The sequence below is a fragment of the Pyrgilauda ruficollis genome, unplaced genomic scaffold (assembly GCF_017590135.1).
Source record: "Pyrgilauda ruficollis isolate IOZ18807 unplaced genomic scaffold, ASM1759013v1 scaffold4, whole genome shotgun sequence".
In the NCBI taxonomy this organism is placed as follows: domain Eukaryota; kingdom Metazoa; phylum Chordata; class Aves; order Passeriformes; family Passeridae; genus Pyrgilauda; species Pyrgilauda ruficollis.
This window is the reverse complement of record NW_024525489.1, coordinates 21,469,465-21,495,887: the sequence shown is the minus strand read 5'-3', so window position 1 is coordinate 21,495,887 and position 26,423 is coordinate 21,469,465. Positions and strand designations below refer to the sequence as shown.

At 43.2% G+C, this 26,423-nt stretch overlaps 1 protein-coding gene across 1 annotated transcript in view; it reads right to left on the bottom strand.

Moving 5' to 3' along the window:
• Nucleotides 1-5,992: 5,992 nt before the first annotated feature.
• The window catches only part of SPRED2 (sprouty related EVH1 domain containing 2), a 59,721-nt gene continuing 39,290 nt past the window's right edge, over nt 5,993-26,423 (bottom strand). The window contains exons 5-6 of the mRNA XM_041477191.1: nt 9,867-10,016; nt 5,993-9,454 (exon numbers count right to left, since the gene is read on the bottom strand). Of these exons, the coding sequence (XP_041333125.1) occupies nt 8,804-9,454; nt 9,867-10,016 (801 nt within the window). The 3' untranslated portion in view covers nt 5,993-8,803. The remainder of the gene's footprint in view (nt 9,455-9,866; nt 10,017-26,423) is intronic.

Sequence of the window (26,423 nt, the reverse complement as noted above, 5' to 3'; positions counted from 1 at the left end):
ACCTAATATCAGAAATAATTGCTGTCAGCTGGAAACCCTGCAAGCTGCCAAAAACCGGTGAAAGGTGGCTGAGGGAACCTCCCTGACAATTTGTCACTTTTTCAGTAAAAACTGTTTACTCCTCCTACCTATATTTCTTTCATTTTCAACTAAATGTAATGTCCTGGTAATTGGCATAGGAAAAAAACCCCGGGTGACAAGCTAAGTTTAAAATCAGTGATCCTAGGGTCCCACAAAACCCTCAGCTGTCACTAGGACACTTGTCCCTTTGCAGCAGCAGAAAGTGGTTCCCATTTAAACAGCCCTTTTAAGACAGAAGTGGGGAACTGGTGCATAGTGTAGTAGAAGAAATCCCCTTTTACAGATGTAGACTGTCATTGTATCCAGTATCTCTGAGGAGGATGGGGGAAGGAGAATGATGGAATATCCTCAGCTGGAAGGGACCCACAGGGATCACCAAAGTCCAACTCCTGGTCCAACTCCTGTACAGGACACCCCAACAATCACACTATGTGCCTGAGAGTGTTGACCAAATGCTTCTTGAACTGTCAGTCTTTGTGCTGGGATCACTTTCCTGAGGAGCCTGTTCCAGTGCCAAACCACCCTCTGGATGAAGAAACTTTTCTTAATATCCAACCTTCCCTGACACAGCTTTTCCCTTGGGTCCTGTCCCTGGTCACCAGAGAGAAGAGATCACTGTCTGCCCCTCTTCCCCTCCTGAGGAAGTTGTAACTGCAGTGAGGTCTCCCCCTCAGTCTTCTCCAGGTTGATCAAGAAGAGCATGGGAAGTTCACCTCAGAGAGCTGCCAGCGGAGGAGGAGTTTTGGGTGCCAAACCTTAAGCTACTGGCATCCAAACCCTTCAAATCCCAGGAGAGAAATCCTGGCTTCACTTTAGTGTATGGGTCTTTGGCCACTGAGTTAAGTGGAATTAGGATTTTACCTCAGGGAACTGGAGAACAGTCTCCAGTTGTCTCCTACCTGTTGCTGGAAGGAGCCCATTTATTCAAAGTCTAGAGAAGCACAAATGCAGAAAATAGCATTGCACGGGGGATGGCTGCTGGAGTTTTGAAATTAAATGTATGTGGTATTTTTGCTACCTCTCTGGCACATTGCAGTGCTTCAAATCTCTCTGCAGAGACCTCTCTGCAAAGACAGGGGTAAGTGTGAGGACTCTGCTCACCCTGCAGCCTGCTCCAGGCCTGTGGCATTTCTGGCCACATGTGGGAAGTACAACTATGTCTCAGCCTTGTGGCAGAAACTGTATTTAAACTGTGGAACTGGCACTGTTGCAAAGGCTGCCTTGCTCTGGCCAAATGGCTTACCACAAACCTCTCCATTTCAGACAGATGAATGAATGCACAGGCTTTCCTGCTTGCCAAAATGCCCCTGGTTTCCCCAGAGCCCAGTCAATGTCCCCTGAGAAATAGCATCACTGACCATCCAGCACGTGACACTTAAGCCACAGCAAAGCAGAAAACTCTTCTGAGCAGAATATATCTCTCTGCTTCATCCTATTGCTATTTTGCTTGCTATTTGGAAGCCTTCTCATTTCTGTGGCTGGCTCAACCACTTAATAAGGTTCTGGGGTTTTGCTCTAGATGAGGATGTTCACTGAGATCTATTCATTAAGCAAACAGAGAAATCCTACAGCTATCCCCAAGATTTGGGGTCACTGCACAGAAAACCCCATTCATTGTTGCCAAGCCACCAGGGTCAGCCATACAACTGGAGTTTTAGCTGTTTATTTAAAGGGTGGCTATCACTTAGGCCTTTAGATCATGTTGGTAATTTCAGACTTCTGTTCCAAAAGGATATGTAAATACATATACATATATACATTTCCAGTTTGACAGCCTGAGCCATGGTGCTGGTCTGAACGCTCCTCTTGGAGGCACAGAACATCCACCCTTCCTGGCAGGAATAGATGGAAACTGCTGGGGGCATTCCAGCTTGAACATCAGGCCCCATACCCATACATTACTGTGACAATGGGAGCTTCCTTTTAGGTATCCCTCAAAAGAAAAGAAATAAAAAAAGATCGTATTTCTTATGTTTCATATCTAGGATGAACCATATTTCCTGCATCTGCATTCAGTCCTAACTACTATTTCCTTTTTTGTTTTAGCTGTTCAGAGTTTTCTGATACAAATTTATTGGGATTTAAATTTTGCAATGTTCAGACTCCTGAACTAAACCAGCAGACTGCTTCTTTTGGCTGCCCACACCAAGATACTCTCTGCTGTAAGTTGTGGCCTGCACTTTTGCAGAATGTGGTTGAAAGTTATACTTTGTAACCTGGCTTTTATCATTGTTCTCAGGAAGTTGTAAAGAGTAAGCACTTTTAAAGTGAAATCACTTGTGTTCAGTTGTTCTGGAATTGGGTTTTTAAAGTTGGAAATTACTCTCTGGGGCACAAGGATGATAATGCTTCAAACTTTAGAAGTGCCTGAGCTTTTAGTTTCTGAATGAGGTCGGAGCTAAATGTAATTTGCATACTAGAAATCTCTGATTTGAAGATAGGGTACATTTGGAAACATACCAGACTTGATACTTCAACGGTCTCACTGTATTGACAAGTTCCTTATCCCAAGGGATAGGGAGTTCTGACAAGTTCTTCTTTTTTACGATGGAAATGTCACATCAAGAGCTCTATCAGTTAATAAGATAACACGGGCACAACACTGAAGTGGGGAAATTAATATTGTGAAAATCAGCAAAGTGCTTGCTCAAAGCAGTAAGCCTGATAGTAGTCCTGTCAGTTGCCTTAAAACAGATGCTGGCCAATTCAGTAGCTCATCGTGACATAAGCTCAGAAAATGCAAAGAAAGGAATTCCAGTTCGTGTGACATTTTCTATATAATTAATAATAATTAAGTAATCTAGATAAGAATTAAGTTTAAGGCTGTGTATGACTTGGCAATGTCTTACCCATCCCGAAGTATGCATTAATTCTCGCTCCCCGAGGCAATGATACTTACTCCTAACATCAGTGACTCCTTGGGCGATTACATGAATTACATTAAGTCTGAAAATCACTTTGTACTTTCCTTGCCACCTCGGAGCATGGAGCTCTGATGGCTCAGGCAGAGAGATGGGATGTGTTACAGTCCTCACAAACCTTTCTCCTTACAACCACCCAGAGCACTGCCGTGAGATCCCGTCTCACATGATGTTAGGCAACAGGCTTAGAATCTAACAGAAGCCAAACCAAAGTCTATCAGCTCTTCCTAAATGAATTTACAAGCAGGGAATGAGATGAATGGCATGGGATGGTTGTGCGTTACTGCAGGAAAGCAACTAAAAATATTTGCGGGGATCTAAGTATAAGACCCCAAAAATACACACATACTTTCCACCATTTAAATATCTTGTCTCTGGGTGGAAGCCAAACATTTTTCTATTTATTTCCACATATGTCATCAAGATTCTAAGGAATTTAATTGCCTAAATACATGCTGGAAAAGGGCAAGGTGTTAGGAGGATGTTAACTCACCTAACATCGTGTGCTAAAGAAAGGAAAGCATCTCCTTGTTGCTCTCACAGAAAAAGGCTGCCTTTTATTACAAGAAGACAACTTCTGTCTGCAGTAACTACTGAGAACACATGCAACGATACCTCTTGTTTCCAGGCATCCTGACAGCTACTTCAAATTTGCATTTTTAAGTGGAATTAGCAGAGAAAGAAGATTTACACACCCCTTGCTGGCAGCTTGGTTTGTCCTCCATGCCGCGAGGCTCCTGACAAAGCCCCAACTTCCTGATTAATCTCCAGGATGATAGGAGAAATGACCTTTGGTTGGTCATGAACTTGTGATCAGGATACTCCAAGCCAGACTGTGTCACAAACCCCCCAAATCACTTTATTGAAGTCATTCAAACTCTTGGACTTGTTTTCACAACAGGGGTAAGTCTGTTTTGCACACTTAAATTACAAGCTGTCCAAGTGAGAAAAGCCGCCTACCCAGAGATTAAAGGAGGCCGGGTGAACTCCCCTCATGCCCCTGAAAGCAATGCCAAACATCTGCACTGCTGAGAAATGCTTGTTACCTTTGTCCCTTAAAGAACAGAGCTGCAGGGACCCACAATGGTTACCCCTTGCAGTTGCCCTCCACTCACTCTGCCATTCCTGACCTGATGCTGCTTCTATGAGGAGAGGCTTTAGAAGCATTTGTAGGCATCCTGAGGGAGCAGTCAAGAATATTCTCTCCTTACCCTCTGAATCCTTAGTTTCACAGGCTATGAGGAGAACAATTCACACAGGTGGAACTGTGTTTGTCTGAAAGCAAGGATGCCTCCCCACGGGAAAAAGCACACGCTGACCCAGCTCTTAAAAGAGATGCCTGGAGAGCCACTCTGGCCCAGGCAATGGTAGCTGCACACTTGGTGTCAAGTCCCTGCTAGAAAATGCCAAGCTGCATTTGTCAGACCCTAAAACTCAGCCTGGGTGAAGATACTATTTTAACACATGTTTTGTGTTACATTTACTAGTGAACTAGATTTTTTTAAACCATAAAATATTCACCATGTGGTTTCAGATGGCAGCAAGCTTACAGTATCAGTGTCCTCTCCAATCTCAGTCTCTGTGATTGCATCCTACCTAAAGGACAATACCTGTCCCAGACAGACAACAGGAGTAAATTATGCTGCAGAAAGTTAGTTGACATTCATGGTGCCTCCTATCTTGATGACACTTGTGTTTTCCACAGATTCAGTGCCCAAATGTAACGTTTTCTTGTTCAGTTTAGAAATCGCCAGGCATAAGCAACACCTTGGATTCATGGATGAAAGCAAGGCTGCAAGAAACATGGTTTTAGCCAGGCATTTTGTGGGATAAGCTAAATCCAAATGGCCAGGGAACAGGGTTGGAGTACTTCTCCATTATTTAAAAGAGTGATGGACTGTGAGCAATACTTTGCAGCTTTGCTGCTGATGGAGCCAAACACCAACACAAACTGAATAATCTTGTGTGCAGTCCTGAACACAGCACCTGACCCACACTGGCCATTTCTCATGAGGGCTGTGTGTCTTTTTAAAAAACATACACATACCATCAGTTGTATAATAAATGTACACAGAAATCTTTGCTTATATGAGCACATCATGTTTCTAGGAGCATGTAAACAAATATAAATGAGTAAAAAGTGTGCTCTTTGCTTCCTGCATACTGCTTGAAGCAGCTTTGTTGTTCGGCAGCAAAACAACCAGCAGCACATAAAAGAAGAGCAACAGCTTCGTTATCACTTACCTATGGAAAAATAAACCTGGGCTCTGCAGATGTGGTTGGTGTTGGCCTGACCAAGCCGTTGGAACAAACTTCAGATATACTCACTGGTTTCTCCCTGATTTTCCCCATTGACTGGGGGCAGCCTGGTATCCATTTAAACTGGGCTATTCTCTTTCCATGCTAAACTTCTCTGAGCAGGGATGGCAGTGCCAGGCAGTACCTGAGGCATCTCTCCTTCCCGGTGCCTGCCAACCTGCTCGTGTGCCCTCAGCAGCCGGCACGGCCTCGCTCGGCAGCCACCTCTGTGGCCTTGCCCTGCTCCCCCCTTCTCCTCGGAGCCCTGCTGAGGTGAAACAAAGTCAAATAACAACAGCCCTGCACCATCTCCAACTCAGCCCAAAGCCGTGTGGGGGTGAGGCCTCAGGGGAGAAGAGCAGGGAGAGCAAGAGGGAGCCTTGGCCGCTGCCATGGCTGCCAGGGCCTACTGGGGCCTGGTGCTGCCAGGCCACGTCCTCCCGCCAAACATCCAGAAAACACCTAAAAACCACCAGGAAAAAAGCACCCATCCTCATCCTCCATTGCTGTCTCTGGATGAGAATGGCCCGTGCCCAAGGCTTTAGCAGCCTTTGCCACAAAAAATTGTAAAATCAAGCAATTTTTTTCTTTAGAAACCCTGAGCTCTGGAGATGCTCCCATTCTGTTTCCCCCTCAGTCCCCAGCCACCTCAGCAACAATAAACAGCATAATCTTGACAATAAACTGCATCATTTTGATATGATGTATTTGTATTTACACGGTACATTTTAAAGCAATAGCTACACTGATCATACATATTAGAAACAATAAAAAAAGAAGTTAAGAACTAAAATGTACATCATACACTTGTATATATATTTTTTTTTTTACACAGAGGTAAAAAGGCTTATAAAAATCAATACAACAGGGTTTTAACTTTTAGTATATAGATACATAATGATGAGGCTTCAGGCACTTTAATTTGTTAACGTGAGCAATAGCTTGGAAAAAAAAACAAAACCAAAAACCCAAAACCTTTCCACAACAGGAAAAAAAAATGGTTAATGTTTTTGTTACCACAGATACAAAAATAAAATCTGAATAATTTCTCTCAAATGATTGATGTCAGTATTGCAAAGCTGACTGGGAGAATGCTACACACTGTTCAGCAGCAGTGTGGAAATTAAGGAGAAATATTTACAAAAAACCACCCATTTCTATCCTTGTGCCCTTACACCACTGCCATCACGAACCAAATAACGTACGCAGCAAAATCTACAAGTATTACAAAAACCCAAGAGAAGAGGGAGGAAGGAGGAGGAAAAGAAAAAAAATAAAAAAGAGGGACTTTTTTAATAACTTTTATTTTCAGACATACAGAAAGGCTTGGAGTATGTCTACTTTACTTAAATAAATAGGGGCACTTCAAGACCGGACAAAAAACTGTAAGATCTTTTTGTAGTGTTGTGCTTTATAGAGAGAAGATCTTACAGATGTTTGTTTACATGAAACAACTTTTGAGAACAGAAATAAAAGGAAAAGGTTGTTTCATTAATTATTTTTTTACGAGGCTGGCTTGATGTTTACTAGACACCATTGAGAGATTTGTCAACTGCTATTAGGCACAAAATATTTATATTTAATTCAGCAAACCCAGACACATCACCCAGAGTGTAACACTCCATCCCTTTTCCACTATCATTCAATTTCTTTTTCTCCAACCGAAAAAAATCCCCAGTAACTGCTATGAATTAAATCTACCCAACTCTATAGTGTATAATAAGCACATTGCATACTTAATTCATGGTTGACTAAAAAGCTGTGATTAACTCTCAGAGGAACCGTTGGGACATTCCACCAAGAAAGAATGGCAAGCGTTCCTTTTACATTTATTTGGCAAATTAATTCTTAAAAAAAAAAAAATCCTCTCTTTTAAGACTGATGTCAATGTGCAATAGAGGGAGGGAAAGGACATGCGCCCACTGGCAATTTACTGCAGAAAGAAATTATGGCAGGAACAGCAGTGCCAGCTTTGACAAGCCAATCCCTAGCTGCCTCAAAGTATTCGGATTGTACTATGCTAGTTAGAGCTCACTGCGCTAAATCTTTTTTTTTTATTTTTTAATAAAAATTATTTGGCTATTCCTTGTAATATATTAGAAAAATACTCTTTTTCCAAGCTAATTACAAGCCTTGTACACAAGACAACATGACATTAAAAAAAATAATAAAAAAAATTAAAGTAATATTAGCCTGCTGTATGCACCTTATGCATCCACTTGATAAACCTGGGTGGTGAACTGGGGAGGGGGAAAGCCAGGCGGACGCCTCAGTCTGGCTCCTGCAAGGACTCACATGCTCCATCCCACACACAGGCTCACAGCAACGTGCTGAGATGTGTGGAAGTATCTGGCAGATTGTGACCGCAGGTCACAGACTGGAAGTAGTAGTTAACATCCTGGCTTTGGATTTTTCAATACCTGCTTGGATTGCTAAATGTTACTACAGTGGACGCGAATGTTCTCATGCTCATGTATACAGAAAACAAACACACATGATTTTCCATATAATCCACCACTTAATGCAGCATTTCCCCAGAATTGCCATAATAGTGCTTTTGACATTGCATTGTTAGTAATTCTTTGCATATCAACAATTTTCCTCATCTGGAACCTTAGTGTTTTATTCACAGATCTCTGTTGCTGTCTAATGAAGAAGTTCCCTTTCTTTTTGGGCAGAGCTCTGAAAACACATTTTTCCAATGTTATTTAGGGAAAAGAGAAAAGCCTAAAATTTAAAGTTTCCCTTTCAAGTAGTGGTCTGAAATGATTACAGGTAAGGAGGACTATCAGATTCTCAATGGCTATGTGACTATGGTAACTGAGCCTTACTTTCTGTTCACAGAGCTTTAGGAACAGAGAAATAATTTAAGATGTTTGCTGAAGGAAATGACGATGGACCCTAGAAGAGAAACTGCAGCTTAGATGGCTATTTTAGCTTTGGAAAACAGAACAAAAAACCCAAAGAAAACCAGTGACAGAAATACTGTGTTGTGGTACAAGTTTGTTACTAGCACACCTTCTATACACACACAATAGCTTGACGGTAAGTTAAAATGTCTTCCAAGTGAGATCTCATTCACTACACCGTCCCATTTCTAGAAATGCCAAAGCTTGCTAACACGCTGTTGGTACCACACAAGCGGAGGCAAGACAGACACAACCTGGAAATGTTCTACAATCCACCACCATTTAAAGCAGTTCTTCTCTCAAACTCATTTTAAATGAAAAAAAAAAATAAAATTTAAACATGTACAAGACAGTCTGTTTTGATTACAGATTAATAATACAAAAGTCTATGCTGTAGGTTAGTTAGTTAGAACAGTTGATGAGCAAATCAATGCAGTGTGAGCCCCAAACGACCCAATGTAAAGTGATCCAAACTGGTGGTTTCTGGATGCTGTCGGGCACAGTGGCTGCATTAAAGTGAGTGACCTCAGTGCTCCAAAACCAACGTGTTCCTTGAACTACAGGAAAAACCTAACACTTTGAATGCATCTGTAGTCATCCAGCAGCTTTGTGTTTTCCACCACAGCACCTGCACATGACCCCACAGTGGTAACAAGCCCGAAGCGGCAAGTAACAGCACATACATGGAGCAATGAAAGACAAGGCGATAAGGGCCATCCACCGGAGGCAAAACATTTCATCACTGGTGTCGCACGAGCAAGGATCTGTATAGTCTCCTTCTGGGTCAGACATACAGTGATAGAGCATAGTGTCTGCGCACCACATACAGCTCACTCGATGGATGCAAGTCTTGACGCGGTCTGGAGCATCCTGGCATTGACCCCGCTTATTCTCCTCGTGGTTGAACATGTCCCTGCAGTACACGCACCGTGACCTCTCACCATCTTCCTTCCGCCTGGGCTTGAATTTGACAGGTTGAGTCTTTATCACAGCACCCTTGGTATCTTCACCCAGGTCAAAGTCCGTGTTGTCTACGTAAGGATAAGTGTATTCGTGTTTCGAGGCCTCGCTTTTGGCAAAACGTACGTAAGAGTCCATGTCATCAGGATCAAAGTTCTTTCCTCGTGCTGGGGCATGGCGATAATCCTCATACCCAGTCATCCAAATCTTCTCCCGAGGATTGATGCGCACTATCTCCTCATCATCATCTGGAAAGTTGACGTGCCGGTAGGATCGTGGCACTGACTGTGGAAGTAGGAAGGAGATGAAGAGAGAGAAAAGATAAATAAGCTAATTTTGATACTGGTAATCACTGTCTCCTTGCTTCCTGAAGAGCCAGTACTTAACAACTTTGTCTTTCCTTCTTTATATGCCCTTCACCGTGATCCACAACAGACTTTTTCAGCCTTTGGTTCATGAGGGAGTACAACTGTCACGGTCCTACACCAGCCTGTGTGCACGTGGTACAACATAACATGCTAAACCATAGTGTTACCCCCCCTCCCCCTCTTTTTTTAATAACAGGAAGCCATTTAAAGCTAATTGAGAAGGAAACGGGAGAGCAGAAGGAGGGAGCTGTCTCAGGCACGTGGAGGAAAACCAAACACTGGCAAACTCTGGCAGACACAGAGGTAGCAACACTGGGAAGAAACCTTACTTGTTCTAGATGGTAGTGGTCAGAGCTGTAATGGTCATGAAGGTGTCCACGAGTGCAAATTCTTCGATGTTCACAGGATGCAGGAGAAGCCAGAGTTCGCACAGGCTGTTCCCTTTTCTGAGAGGAGTTGGAGGAGCTATCTGTAGCGTTCTGTTTTAAATGGAAAGGGGGGGAAAAAATCATCATACATTCAGCTGTCACAGCACAGGGCATTAAGAGATGTTTTGCCACTCACTGACTTCGCGCACACCTGCAATATTGGCAACACCTGACCGCTGGAGGCTTCATGAAGGTTCACATAAAATACTTGAAAGAGGCAGATCTGTTGCCAGGCCATAAAAGCTGTCACCACACACATGGAAAAATAATATGCCATAGCCTGCCCATGACATATTCACCAACACCACTTGTATTCGCTCGGCATGTTATTTGTTATCCTGGGCATGGCGGGATGATGAGTGCTCACCAGGAGCTAGCTCTGAAGAGCAAAGTTAAACCCCGGCAAATGACGCAATCCTGTAGGTCCTGAGGGCTCAGACAGAGCATCTGTGTGCCCAGGCTGTACCCCACCAGTCACCCAGGCTACAAAAACACTGGCAATTTTGTTAACCTTTACACATTCTCCAAACACTCACTGAATTCCAGTTCATCACCAGATTGAATATCAGCTTTCCTTTAAAAACTTCAGGCTTTTTTTTTTCTTGTTTTGTCACTTTTTTGCCACTCACTATTACTGTGCAATGAATGTTACTTGTGTTTTTATACATTCCTGGCTCCCTGTGAGCACTTTCTTTAGGTTAATTAGTTACATCATTATGCAACAATGATCATGAAAGGGTGAAATATCACACAGTAACATGCTGTTGCCAATACCTACTGCTTCTTAACAATCCTATTTATCTTCCCACAGAAACACACAAAGAAGTAATAATGTCAGCCACCATCTCTCCATAGCCCTTCCTTGGTGAAAACAGTTGCCATACAATATTCAGGATTTTGCCCATTAATTATATTTATAGGTTTTGGGCTTTCTCATATTACCATGAATATCAATGGACAGTTGTTAAATGCACCAGCAAACCAAGAGCAGGAAAAAGAGAGCCTCCATGCACAACAAACAGAACAGCTGTAGCACTGCATGTGCCTGAAAGATTGGTGCCTGAAATAAAAGAAATCTCCACCCCACCCCCCTCTCAACTAACAAGATGTGCTGCAGCTACAAGTCCATGGTCCTGATTACCACTGCAGTCAGCTGGGACACAACCTCAAGAGCAGAGAAGAATCCTATCAGTAATAGAAGAAGACTGGTTTTACCTGAAAAACCTTCTCTCCTTGTCAAGAATGCACTCTCTAAATACTATTTTCCAATGAATCACACCAGACGCATTTCTTGCTCCAAGAATACAAGAACCCTCTTTGTGAATATTTGTTTATTCTGAAAACAACACTCTGAAAGACTCTGTCCAAAGGTGAGAACACCTTGAAGCATTACAACACAAAAACAGATGTTGGTTCTCTTTAACTCTTACAGCACTTTAAAAGCACCGAAGTCCCAACTTTTTTTGTTGAAAGCAAACACACAGTCGTTTGCAGTGTGATGTGAAGCCAGGCTGGGTTATGTGAGAGGTACAACAAGCAGAATGAGTTTTGAATGGCTGACTCTCATTAAGAACAGACTTTTAATACGTGTGTTTGTTTTAGTTTTTTTTTTAAAACAAGTACACAGAAGCAGATCAATTCTTAACACAGTTAACAACACCTCTAAAGTGGAACCAATATTCAGGCTGCACCAATATTCAGGCTCTTTTAAAAAAGAGGTTTCATCAGTCTTCATAACTTATTAGACAAAGGCATTTCAAATCTGGGGTTTAAACCCTTCAAAGCTAATTCTTGTGGACTTAACTTCAGGCCCTATAATATCTAGCACATTTCTGGGGGTGTTAAAAAAAAGAGCAGTTTCTACAAATGTTTTGTAATAACGTTAAGCTTAAAGCCTGTTTGAAAACCCCAAGAAGAGTCAGGATTTAGTTACAACAGCCATGCTGGTACTCACACAAGTACCTTTCCTGCAGAGCTGTATGTGGTGCAGACCAAGATGCTGAGCTGTGATTTAAGCTTCTCAGAAAGCCACACAACACATCCCATGGCCCAGGCAGCCCCAGCCTGCTCTCAAAGCTAAACTTCGATTGACACAAAGCAAAAAAGAGGCAGGGCCTTAAAATGGTACCATGGTACCCAGCGGAACCCTTCACCTTTAGTGGATCCACAGCTGAGCCCTGCTGGGACAAGCCTTTTGTGGATACACTCCAAAAACATCATGGGTGTTCATGGTCCAAACAATGCAGCCTGAGGAAACAACCCAGTGGGAGGTCATTGCACATACTGTCCTGCAACTGCCTCCCTGTCCTGGATGAAAATAAAAATCCCACCCAAACTAGATATAACTCCTTGATAATCTCAGCAGGGCAGCTGGGAGCTATAACCAGCCCTCCAAGCACTGCGCTATTTGCTGCCTCTCTGGGAAGGCAGCATTTCTGCAATAGGCAACTGGAAAAGAGCTTGTAGTGATTTTTATCTTGTCAGATTTGTATCTACCTTTGCTATCCTCCACACCTTCTTCTCCCTTTAGACCCGTCGGGGCAACCGAGCCTCTCCTCCACATGTGTTGACATGGCTACAAAACCTGTTTGCAGCATACCAGAGGCTGCAGTGCTGCTCTTTGCTTTCACCTTATTAAAAATTGCTGCATTTCCACATTCAATGTCCTCAGATTAGATGGGCAGTTTGCCAACACAAATACTTACTCTAAGCACCCAGAAAGGGGAAATCAAGCTATACAAGGCTGGGTCTCTGCTCACTCGTTCATAAAGAAGATCATGCTGACTCCTGGTTGGTGACACTAAAGGCACTGGCTGGGTGACACATGCAGTTACCTTGCTGACCATCAGCTGGGATAAGCACTGGTACTTTCCAAACACCAATATTCCACCAAGGCCCCTCACTAGTTCAAACTGACATAGGGGAAGAGTGCTCTTAACACACATGAATGTGTGATCTGAGGACTGAAGAAAACAAAAGAGGTAGAAAATTCCTACCTCCCAAGCAGAAGGTCACCAGTGAACCACACAGGCCCCTCACCTGTGCTGGTGGGCACGCTCATCAATGGTGTTAGGAGAGAGATGAACAAGATGATGACACAGTTTCCAGATGAAACTTGTTGTTCACAAGAGTCAAAATGAAAGTTGACCCTGAAAGCCTGCTTAAGAATCTCATAATAAAGAGAGACTTTAACATGCTGGGTGCTAAAAGTCCCCCGAAAATGAAAGTTGACCCTGAAAGCCTGCTTAAGAATCTCATAATACAGAGACTTTAACGTGCTGGATGCTAAAAATCCCCCAAACATAATTAAACCTAAAGAGTAGCGTGACATAAACACCTTGAACACAGAATGATGCCCTCTGAGCCTGTTATTGCTGGCCAGGAAAGAGGTCTTGGGATTAAAATAGGCAGCTCTGTGACAGTGTCCACTTGGTGGCTCAGCAACAGGTTAAAAAAAACCAGCAGCAACAAAGACAACCGCCGAGGCACTGCACGTATCTGCTGTGCTGCTCCAAGCTGTCTGTGGTGTGGCTCTCGTCCACCCTGTCCCAGTAAGGGTATTTCCACCATGGCAAGCTCACAGAGCCATGGCCAGGACCACAGAGGACACGGGATGGTTTCTCAACAACAGCTAACTAAATAGCCTGGGTCTCTCCAGCCTGGGAAAGCCATCATGGAAGGGACCAAGAAGATGAGAAGTCTACTGAATTGTGAATTCCATAGGAATGTGAGCAGGAAGGGATTATTCTTCTAGTATCCTTCAGAAAGTAAGACCACAAGGCATTCACTGGAACAGGCTCAAATAAGGTTCAGGCAGAAGGACGTACTTCTGATGGTGGCCACAGCTATAAGGAGGTTCAAGAAGCCAGAGGGATACCCTCAGAAGAAACTAAGTGACTGAGGATTAGAGGCATGATGATGCTTCAGTCCTCTCAAAGTGTACTGTCCTCTCAATACCCTTCCACTGGGACTGAACCTGGAATTGGTGACTGGTGAAATCAGGCATATTCTCAAAGAAAAGGCACACTCATCCTCAGCCAAGTGCCACTAAGAACAAATTATGGTAGGACTTCGTCAGTGAGGGAAGCAGGAGACAACTTCTGTCCCCCACAAGAAGACTGGGACTTGGCTGGGATTATCTACCATCAGCATAGCAGGCAAAATTTTGGGGAGGGTGGTGAAGGGTGGAAACATGAGATGCTTGCTGTAAGTCTTCCAAATACAAACACTCACCTACAGAAATACATCTAGAAAGGACATGGCCTCCAGACACAGGCTATTTCACTGATGGAAAATCAGGTCCCAAACTACTGAGCCTCTGGTCTCTTAGAGAAACACCATCTTCTTTTCAAACCTGTTAAAACCAACCTAGCTCCAGCATTTGGTTTTGAGGGGAAACTACTGAAAACATGCCCAGTAGTCAAAAGAGAGAAAAGAACCCAAGACTAAAAGTTGTCTAAAAGGAACTAAACTAACTAACTAGTCTAAAGCTGACTAAAAGGAACAGGGAGTCTGATAAATTCTTTTTTAACATGCCCTCAAACGCTCAATTACGAGAGATTTGTGCTGCTCATACCAGAAACTTCTGAGTGCTATAGTGGTCACAAACTATTGTGGTTTCACTGCCTGGATAACAAAATCATTAATCACAACCATAAGAGTCATTTTATAAAACCTGTGCAACACATTTCCTGTTGCAAGCGAGCTGGACGTATCTGAGCAAGCACACGTACTGCATGTGTGGTATGGCTGCTTAAAGAAACAACACCAGGCTTCTACAGGCAAATGATGGCACTGTGGCAATTTAAAAAAAAGAAAAGCATGTCCTTGTTTCCCCCTCAGACTTTCAGAAGTGACTCATTAAATTAAAAAACCCAAGTCATTAGTAAAGAAGATTATGTTAATCATTTACTGCAGTTTATTTCTCATTGAAATGGATTTGTTACACAAGAAGGCTAATCAGATACCTAAGCAATAAGCATAGATGAGCATCTATGAAAAGAAAATGAGAAAAAGAAGACTTCTCCTGCTTCTGAACTGGACTGATCACCTTGCCTCTAATGGCTTCACAGAATAGGTTCACTCTGTGTGATGCAACATGCAAGGCTGACTACAAAAAAGAAAGATTCCTGTCAGAATTATGAAGCAATACAATCTGTGGCAGCTTGTCAGAAATTGGTTGCCAGAGGGAAATTACGGAATTCTGTCATTTAAAACTTCCAGAAGTGCTCTCTGCCAGCTAAAGTATTTGCAAGTTTGCTGTGAAAAATAATTGTGGGTCAAGCAATACAAGATTTTTTTTTTCCTCTCTAGAATGGTTAATGGTTGCATGAAGCAGGGGGGAACAGATGTATCATATTGTTGCACAATTAGCTTTATAAATAATGGTCCTGAAGGAATCAAAACCCCATGCCAGCCTGGCCTTTGCAAAGCACAAGCCAACCTGCTCTCTATTGCCCCGCTCCACTCCTCCCATCTCCCGCTGCCATGCAAGCCCACACACCACAACACTGGGATCCAAGGGGGCCTCTTGACATGCAGCACAGACAAGCAAAACTTGGTGGGGCTCACGGTCTCACCTTTACCAAAGGCATCCTTCTGCAACAGCCAAAGCTCCCTGCAGCAGCTCCTGGGTTCACCTGCGGAAGCCTGACCATGCTGAAGAAGAGCCCAGCACCACCTCATCTTTGAGAAGGCATCCCCCATTCCCAGGACAAGAAACAGGGGTTGAGGATGAGCCTGGAAAAGTGATAGCCAGAGAGCTGCATCCTCCGTGCCACAGCCCAACCACCTCCGGCCGAGACCTCTGCAATGGGCTCCCCACCGGCAGCCCGAGCCCTTGGTGTGCTCTGCCCAGGTGCAATCCCTCAGGAGCCCTGGCACAATTTCACTTGACCCTTTGCTTTCACTGGGATATGGGGAGGCACAGCTGTGCTATCAGTACGGAAAGGAAGAATGATAAAGCCAGCAAAACAGCGCAGCAAGTGAGTGATACCGAGCTCTGCGCCAGCCTGGGCCTTATCTACAGAGCCGCTGTTTAGGAACGTCACAAAAAGGAAGTCTGAGAGTTATTTCGGATGCATGGCAGAGAAACTTCCACCTTTCCAAAGAAATTAAGATAAAATATAGTCTCCCAGAACTCCCTCAGCTTAATCTTGCCAGACCAGAACAAGTCCTTCCGTTCTCCTCCAGCTTTTTTTATTTTTAAAGCCTAAAGAAGTACAGCGCTGCTGACTTTCACAGATAGTGGAACAGCACAAATCCTAAATTTCGTCTCGAAAGACCTTTTTCTCTCTATTCAAGACATTTAGAAAAGGGAACAGCTGACATTTTCCATCAACCTCTAACTGCACCCTGTATACTCAAGACAGCCCATTTCAAAGAGACCTTAGATTATCCAAGTATTAAGAAAAAGATTCAGTGTGAAAAATCTTTTAAGATGTGAGACTCCTGTCTCCTAAGCACAAGCTTTTAATTTGTCATGGCAAGACAAAACCATGGAAGAAAATCCTTTTGTCAAATTTCTGTTTGTTTCCCATCACTGAAGACAAGACAGAAATTGTATTGCAGAAAATTGCTTCCACACATTTTGGAAACATTTTGCCACTCTCATCAACTGGGGATGGCTGGAGCTGAATGTAGTTCTGCTCTGCTGAAAGTCTGAAGGAAAAGCTTCGTGTTAGATCATATTCCAGTTCTGTTCAAAGACAAATTGGCTGTACACAACCATTACAATAAGCATGGATTCAGACTTGTCCAATACCAGAACAGGAGTAGAATTTCTCAAATGTTTGTTTTCTAGTCATCCCTGAAACAAATACCAATATAAAGTGCAGACAGCTAGCTATTTTTCATTGCTATCTTTTCTTATTTTAAGTTTTTGTGGTTATAGCTTTTAGTGCCATAAAGATGCTGGTGGCTCTGCTGGCTGAAGTCAGCAAAACTTAAGGAACATTTATTAGAATTCAGCACACAAGATCATCTCCATTAAACTCCTGCTAAACCAAACTCTGGCATCATTGGGCAGCTCTGCATGGGCCACAGATGTGGCTTAACAGCTCACTTCAAGAAGTGAAAAGAATATATGAGACTCAGACACGACGAAATGACATGACAAACACTCAGATGTGGTAAGGGGGGGAAACCTCAGGGAGATTTTCCTGTTTCACTACTTGCCTCATACAGGGCATCAGACATGTCTGCAAAAGCAGGCATTTGAAGAGATACAAAGAGAAACTTTGTCTGCAGAAGCCAGAGGAGGACTGAAGTAAGTATCCCGTTTTGCTGGGACTCAGATCTGGACCAGAAGCTCTGAGCAGGTCTATTCAGCATTTTCTTCGCAGGCTACTCCTCCCCCTTACTGCACCACTCGGCTAGAGCACTGCTTCGACAGAAAGTCTTTGCATCAGGTACTTATAAGGGAAAACTAGAATGTTTTAAGGGGGAAAAACCCCAAACCACAAGCCCAGCTTCTAGGGCTGCTCCTCCAGGCAGCACAGCAATCCCACAGTACAGTGGTGAGAGCAGGGTGGCTCTGTCTACCCACAAGGTGCTTGTGTCCTCATCCATGGAGAGCCTCTCCTTACCAGGACTCCCACTCTTTCTTCTTCATTCCTGCAACTCCTCCGTGCTGTGGTTTGACTGGATTTCTCCATGCTAAGACAAGCTATACTGCTTCAACAGGATCTTTTTACTTAAACCTGGGAACTGTTTAAACTAACCAACTGCTTAAAACTATCTAGAGATAAAGGATGGCCTTTCCCTTTTGCAGAGGTTCTGTTAATATGTTTATATCTTGAAAATGACATGCTGGTGTGGACTACAGCATTGTTGGATGCTCCAGCATTTGTGCTTGTACAGCTCTGCAAAGATCAGCAGAACCACTTTCTCTAACAATATTATCCATATTACCACAGCTGTCCTCTGCTAAGGCCAAGAGAATGGCCACCATGGTCTGAACTGCTGAGAGGAGGTGATTGCCACTGCTTCACTCCTCCCCCAGTGCCATCACCTGCTCTGTGGGTATGTGTGGGTGCAGGACCACAGGAATGCAGCCCAAAATCACTTCTGCATCAGCTCCCTGATCTCAGCTGACCATCCATGTGGTGGCACAGAGGTACAGAGAGCAGAGGTGGGGGAGTCTGGAAGGGGAGCTCCTAATTTTCAGGTGCTGACAGGGAACTCAGCACATCCAACACTGCCAAAAATGTTCCTTTTGCAAGATGGGTGAAGAAATAAAGGAGGAAAGTTCATAAAGGGGTGTTAAACACTGGACAGCTGAGCACAGCTGGGAACAGATGGCTCCACAAAACTCACCATGAATCTCAGCTCTTCTATACAGAAACTTTCAAGGAGGGGGCAGGGAATAATATTAAGGGGGGGGGCGAAAAATACTAAAGCAAATTAAATTAGCCAAGCTAGAAGAATTGATGCACCTAAACCATCATTAATGTCTCTGATGCACCTAATCCATCATTAATGTCTTTGCTATGTATGCTGCAGCCTCTAAATCCAGCAGCACTCCTCCTATATAATACAACAGGTTACAAACAGAGGGAGAAAAAACTAAGTTAAATGCAAACTTCCCACAGAAGACTGATATGATATTTTAGGAAGTCAGTTAGGGGTCATTTATTCACACAGTTATGAACATCTATGATATTTTAGCTGGAATTTATCACCAAAATAGAATCCAACAGCTGATGCAAACTTTTAAAATATCCTCTTCATATGCACTGCAAATATGTCAGGCTCTGCTTAAAAATGTAATGGCACTTATTAACTTCTGTCTTTCCTTCTCCTTTTGCAGAAAGTACCAGAGACATAGGAACTGCTTCCTAGAATCACTTCTGATTTAATTTTCATAAAGTATTTACAAGATACAAGACAAGCAAACCTTTAACAAAACACAGGTGAGGGAAGGAAACAGGCCTATTTAGATGCAGTTCTTTATAATGCATTTCTGTACTGGGCAGAGGTCCACTCTGAGACTCTTGTATTCTGCTGTTCATCCCCAGTTACTACCAGACACATCCTGGGGGGTAGAGGGGACACCACCTTACAGTATTTTTTCAGTCAGAAAGTTATGGGGTTTCTTTATGGCTTTTCTTTTGTTCTTTCTTGCCTTCTTTTTTCTTTCTAGCGGTGGGAAGGGGAATCAGTCAACTTAAAGAAAAATCTTGAAGCCTCATATAAAAGCATGTTTCATTGCTTAGCTTTACCAAACTACTCCTTTTCTTTCCCAAATTCTCCAAAAAAAGAAAGCCCAAGTAAGCAAACAAAGACCCCCAACTCCAATCATTTAAGAGGATCCAAAATTCAAGGACACACTCTAGGCAGCCTCAACTGTTTGTTTTGGGTTTTTCTTTTCTACCTGTTACACAAGACGATGGATTCAAATCAGATTTGCCAGTGTTTACACAGCAGGTGGGAATTACAGGCTCCTTCATGAAGAGGAGAGCAACTCATTGGCCCCACAGTTCCCACTCAGCTCCCTTCCTATCACTGCCCAGATGGATGATCTAGTTCAGCACCAGGAGCCAAATGCTTTTCCCCCTGCCAGTGGTGCAGAAAGCTTTGCCTGCTCGCTGCAGACCTGCATCCCTGCGCTCCCACAGGGTTGTGTGCCAGGCAGCCATTGCCTAATCCGTCCTGCTGCAGCACAGGAAATTGTCAGTCGTCGCTCTGCCCCCGGCCAAGGCTGCCTCCTTCCAACAGTGTTTACACCCCGTGCTGCATCCACTCTGTCTGTCACCTTCAAAGGCAGTGCCTGGGGCCAGCCAGGACACCCCAAATCCAGCTGTCCCTGGCGCTTCCTCCTGCCCTGGGACAAGGCATTTTGTTCCAACACAGCAGCCAGTGAGACTGCAGCTTACAAATACAGCTGTCTGCTGAAAGCCACTTCCTCAGGTTGGCTATGCAAGTAATGGAAAAGGCCATTTTCTGCCTCTGTCAAATTTTCAAGCACCCTGAAGCTGAAAGAAAGGCCTATACACTTCAAAGGCTGACTGCATTGCCCAGATTAAAGAGGGAATGTAATGGAAAGCCGCAGTCATATCAACCACGTATTTTTAAGGTAAAAGCATACATTTGGCCATAACACACCCCCATCAACACCGCCTCAGCTACCCTGGCATCTCCTTCCAGTCTTAACTGAAGGATGAACTTCACAGCAGAAACATGAAGGAGGAAAATGCCACAAATCCTAAACCAGACACAAGTGCAAGAACCACCTTACTTGTATCACCAGCACAGCAGAGGTCTTGCAGAAGGCGATGGATCCAGGGCCAGGGGTATGCAATGAATTTCAGGTAGCACCATGAATGTTGGTGGGGTGGCAGAGGTTTTTCGCCTCCCGCTCAGCCCATCAGCTACAGTTTCCCTTGAGCCAGCACTTCTGCTTTTCCAGCCCTACAGCGAGCTGGCTCCAGGAGCCAAACCACCGGAAAAGTATTCGCTTTCTTTTATAGGGCTAGTTTTTGGTTCACTTCCCTGGGTTGGCTCAGCACAGAGTCAGCTGTGCTAGGAAAAGGGCGATGGAGTAGCCTGTCTCTGCTCTGCTGAGGCTAAAGATGCATCAGTCAAGTTGCATCCCTCAGTTGTGGTTTCATATAGGTGTTAAAATAACTCCTGCAACCCCAAATCCTGCTCCCCCACATCAACTTCACTCTTGGCATGACTGTGCTGCAAAAGCAAGGTGGGGGAACTGAGCTGGCTGAAAAATAACTTGCTTTTCACAGGCATCTTGACTCAAATCAGGTCCCCCTTACATAATACCAAAGAAATGCCCTGGGAACCACAGCTGAACAAAAGAAAAAAAAAAAAAAAATCATTTCCCCCTCTGTTTTACTGTATGTTATGAAAGGGCAATTTACTCTTCTTGGTTGTATTTTGTTTCTGACACATCTGTGCCTTAAATACACAAATGCACTACAGCATGAATTAAAAGGGAACACGCTCATAAACAGCTTCACACTTTAACTCATCATATAGTTTAAGTACATTACTACACAGCCAAATTATTTTTTCAGAAGACAAACATGCAGCTAGTTGATTGCAAGTGTGAAATGGTGCTACAACACACTCTGATCACAAATTCACCAGCTTGAAACTACACCTAGAGAGGCACCAGCCAAGTCACCTTTGTACAAGGAATCCTACAGACAGGTCTGCTGGTGACCCTTTTTATCTTAAAGGCTCATCCTGCAAGAAAACAACATCTTAAGTAATCTGAAGATTACTTAAATTAATGCAAGTTGGGTTATACATAACAAAAATAATAGAGTACAAAATGTAAAGAGCTGGTACACTGAAATACACCATATCATCATCCAAGCACAGGGAAAGGGCAAAATGGGTGTTGAGAAGGAGAGCAGGAGAGGAGGAAAGAATTAGGAAAGAAGGAGAGAAGGAAAAGCTCTTTTGAACTGCTGGGGCAAACTGAACAAAACTGAATACTTAACTGGTGCACAAATTACAACACAAGTTCTGGCAAGATGCAGCTATAAGGAAACTTCCACCACAGCAAAAGATCAAATTTCCGTTTCCTGAAGGATATATCCCAATCCCACTGCACAACCAACTGTGTTTGTATGTGGGAATGGTACAGAGCCAAAAAATACACTACAAAAAATGGTCTTGAGAGGAAGAATTGTGACAAGAGAAATTGCTTACCCTCAGCAAAGTAGCTCAACACATCCCAGTCATTGCTATAATTAGCTACATGAAAACTACAGAGCAGTGAGCCTTAGAATATCTGATAGCAATGCAGATACTTTTTGTTTAATAATCTGTTCTTATTTGTAATTCACTTAGAGTGAAACAGCACCAAAGCAACGGAAATTCAGTCAATTTGGGAATTGTGTTAAAATGCCAATTTCTGATCTGCAGTGTCTATCAGAGAGTGACACAAAAACAGAAAAACCCTCATGAGAAATACAATAAAGCAATATATAAATCGTGCAAGACCTTTACTCCCCCTTCTTTCTTTCAAAGGAAGCAAACAAACCTTCAAACTTTCTCCTATCTGCTCCCCTGAGCTCTTCACTTCACTTACATCTTGTGAATCTGTTGTATACACAAGAGTAAACACATTTTATGTTCTCTGTACCTCCACACCACAGTAATTTTTATATATCCTTCTGTCCAAATGACAGGTTATGAGTAAGAGTAAGCAAGGACAATCTATAGGCTGAAGTACATAGTAATTACCTCTACATTTCTGAAGGACTTAAGGAAAAGAGCAGCTGCCTTTCCAGATGATACAACTGTTTCAGTGACAATAGTATTAAATTATCAGTGAGTACAGCCTGCTTGTATTAGCAGAAAGAGCAAGAAAATAAATGGGTTAATTTCCAGCACCACTTGAAAGAAACAAGAGATCCTGAAAGAAAGGGAGAAATACAACACTAGAAAATAAACCTGACAGCCACAGAAAAAACTTTCCACTTGACCTTCCCTACTGAAAAATCTCTTTCAGCATTGGTATCCATTCCCATTGAGTGATGTGAATTTGTGTGGGCAAAGTTAACCTGAAGGCAGGAAAAAATCCCCAAACACATAAAAAGCAGCTAGCCTTAAAACTGGTGGATAGTCAGGACCTTTTCAGGTTTTTGAGGGAAGGATTTGAGCCTGCTGGTTTTTCCGTGTGTGAATTTCTCTCTTCTTGGCAAGTACTTTTTTTTCCCTTTAAAATCTGAATTAGAATAGCTGTGGTTTACAATGCAAGCCCAAAATGCAGACATCAGAGGATGTGGCTAGCAGCAATGAACCCTTTGGCTGTTCACACAGAGCACAGCTGGCTGCTGGGCAGGAAGAAGAACAGAAGGCAGGCCATCATGTCCTGTCACTGCAACAATCCCCTTGTCGGTCTGCTCAGCCTCACAGAGCAAACAAGGTGGATTTGCTCGAGGTGACAACCCCATCATTCCCACAGAGAGCTCTGTGCCTCCAAAATGCATTTTCCCCTTCGGCTGTTTGAGGATGGTATTAGAAAAAACGAAACTGCAAGCTCTTGTGGCTCCTCAATCTCTGAGCACATCTTCTGACCGAAACACATCCCACAACTCAGTTCTACTCTCAGCAACTTCATCTTCCACAGAGGGCTGAGAGGGATGAGAGATGCTCCAGCATCCCACAGAACTTATGAATATATTCCAAAGTATTTGGACTGGGTTTCTACTGTCCACTTTAAAGAAAAAAAAACACAGTTGTTCTTTAAAAGAACCATCTGAATGTGAAACGACCAAGCCAGCAAGAAAAATTAGATTTAGTGTTTATCTAGCTAATATAAATCTTCTAAATTTTAATAGTGAGGCTGTAACATGCTTGAGGCCCAGATGGGAAATGAAAGTATACAAAAGGTTTCAAGGAAAGGCAGCAGGGATAAATCTGTTTTTTTATTTAGGAAAGCAGAAGAGATGCAAGGGGGACTGTAATGCAAACATCTGCCCCAATATCCACCGTTCTGGTGAAGAGGAGCTAATTGTGTCTGTCTCTGAAATGACTGTCAGCAGTGTCCAAGCCACGTAACAAACTTCCTAACTCAAACATCCCCAAGCACAGGAATCCATGTTCTGACAAGAAAAAGGCACAAGAGGCAAAGGATTGCTCCAAACACACAACTTCGTAGTGAAAACAAGAGCCTGAAGACTTCTGCTGGAAGTCCAGGAAGAAAAGCAGTGGCAGCAAGACCTGTCTGCATCACCTTAGTGAAGCAGGAGAGTATTTGCCCCTTCTTGCAGTTGGGGAACCAAGATAAGTAAGTTTTTAGCCAGGAGTCAACAAGAGAAGCAACGGATTGAGTGTGTGCACCTTGAAATGCAATTTTGTTGCTCAACCATGCACCTCTAGATCACGCCTGCTTAATGTGCCAAACTCTCCAGGTCTCATATTGAAAAAAAAATAGTGTTTTTTTTAAAAAAATTTGTTGATTATATAAAATACATGTGATTTTAACATGCATATCACACTTAGTAAGGCTGAGTTTTGCTGTGTTCTCCCTTACATTCCCCTTAAAGCTAGAAGAGACTGCAGTCATTTTTAGAGTCACAAATCAGAACAAACATGGGAGCTGCTGCTCCTCCTGCCAGTGGGTGTCTTCTCTTTAGCACTAAGGCAGGCACAAGGCTGCAGATTTATCTGAAAAACACATGAGTGGTGTTTCAGCTGAACTGGTCATAAGGTTTCAGAACAAACACCTCTGCTTTTTCAGATGGGATGCTAAAAGAGGCCATTTCAGGCACTCTATAGACTCTGGAAGACATTGACCTTTTTTCCTTGGAATCAATTCATAATTTTAACTTCGTGGTCATGTGGGATTATTATCTGTAATTGAAAGTAAAAGTGTAGATTAGGGAAAAAAAATTATAGAGGAACTCAATTATATGGCAAATTCTGTGGCTGAGGAGCTACAGAATACATTCAGTCTGTATGAAACCCTGTTTCTGAGACAAATGTTAATTAAAGAAGGCTGAAGATGCAGGCTGGATGGATAAAGACAAACAGAAAAATCTCAGCCTGTTGCAAGGAGTGTTTCCCCAATGGAGACAGAACGGATGGCCAGTCTTACTCAGATTGCATCTCTTGAGAGGACGATTTATAATGTACAAGACAGAAGAAATTTATTTGCTAACATATGGAAAACATTTATGGGCTCTTTGGAGGATCTGAAACTCCAGAAACACAACTACGTATTGTTAAAACTCCTAAATGGAGATTTCGTTTTAGAAATAAGCATTTTTCAACTCGAGGCTGTGACATTTAGCTCTATATACTGTTGTTTCCTGCCTTGTCAGGTATGAATTTCAGAACAGGTTGTTTGCTGTAGGTCTAAGCCACAGGAGAAGTATTAGCTGGCAAAGTCCTGTTTTTAAAGATATAACTCATGCTTCAGAAAGATGGATGGGGAGCCTTTGCCATAGGGATGGGGCAGGATCTTGCTGCCCAAGTTATCATCTCGGCTCTGCAAGTTACAGTCATGGGAGGAGACAAGACTACTGACACCAAGTGAATGCTCCCATTCACCTGTCCACCTTCTGATACAAGAGGACAAAAAAAGTCCTTCTGATACAAGAAAATGATCCTCCACTAAGCCACGCAAGGTCACAGCCTGCAGGAGAGCTCTGCCTCTAGGGCAGATGTTTTCTGTGCCAGGGAAGTAACCTGCTGGATGCCTGGAAGGGCTGCAGGCTGGCTGAGAATAAACAGAACGGATGATGCACCAGGCGCACACACAAAACCACGCACATCCCACGGAGCCACACTGGAGCTAACAGGAGCAGGGGCTTTATAGAAACCCTGTGTCAATCCACAGCCAAGAGCCACGTCGGGGTCAGGGCTTGTATGGAATGAGGGGGGTTGTTCTACAGCTGGGAGCATTATGTTGGTGCAAACATCTGTGCACGATGAAGTCGGGGTGGCCGGCCACAAAGCAGCCTCAGAAATGTGAAGTTTTAGACCCGTTGTGCTTCAACAGATTGAAACATCTTCAAGAAGAGCAGGACCTCGGGCCAAATATTTGAGGCAGCAGTGCAGCAGCAATGGCTGAGATTTTCAGAGATGGGTAAATGACTGATTAAATGACTCAATCATGCAGATACTTTTGAAAATTCTGCCGCACACAGTTAAGTTTATTCATGCATGTGTGGGAGAGGGGGAGGATTGTGAAGATTTTAATAACTACCTTAGGAAATAAAAAAGAACAAATGTACTTTCTCTTTAAAACAGAGAAAAAAACCCAACCAAACCCAAAAAATCCACTGCTGTGGCTGAAGAAGAGTTTACAGAAAGCTGCAGAGAAGTTTTGTGTGGAAGGATGACCAAATGGACTATGACACACAGGTCAAAAATACGTGCAAAGAAAGAATGGAACAGAAGGGTAAAAATAAAACATTTCACAGCCCTATCAATTTCTTCCAGTTTTAAACTGCTCTATGCTTCAGTATGTTATTTCTGGCTTATGCAGTCTTCATACTTCACCATAACCTACCAGATAAATAGGAAGTTGAGAGCTTTGAAGAACTTAAGGACTGCAGGAAAAGGAAAGACTTCATCCCAGAAAAACAAAGACATATTGGGGAAGGAGATGTCCCCAAAACCTTATTCTTGAAGTATGACAACACATCTGCCCTAGTGTGCCATCCTGACAAATAGCACCATGCGAGGTCCCACCGCCAGTGAGGTCCCTCTTGCACTCTGGAGATCACAAAACCCTGCAGAGAGCACTGCCAGGCAGGACACAACTCGTTCCCCAGGTGCCAACAAGATGCCAACACTGCTGAGGTTTTCCTCCTTGCTAATGCTATTGAGCAACTTGTTACTCCTCCATCATGAGGAGGAACTCCATCAGGCCTCCTACCCATAAATGTTTGCATGGCAGGGAGACACCTGTCACTTCCCCAGGGTCAAGTCGGTGGGAAAAATCTCCTGCAGTTCTGGCTCTTCATTCTGAATGCAGGA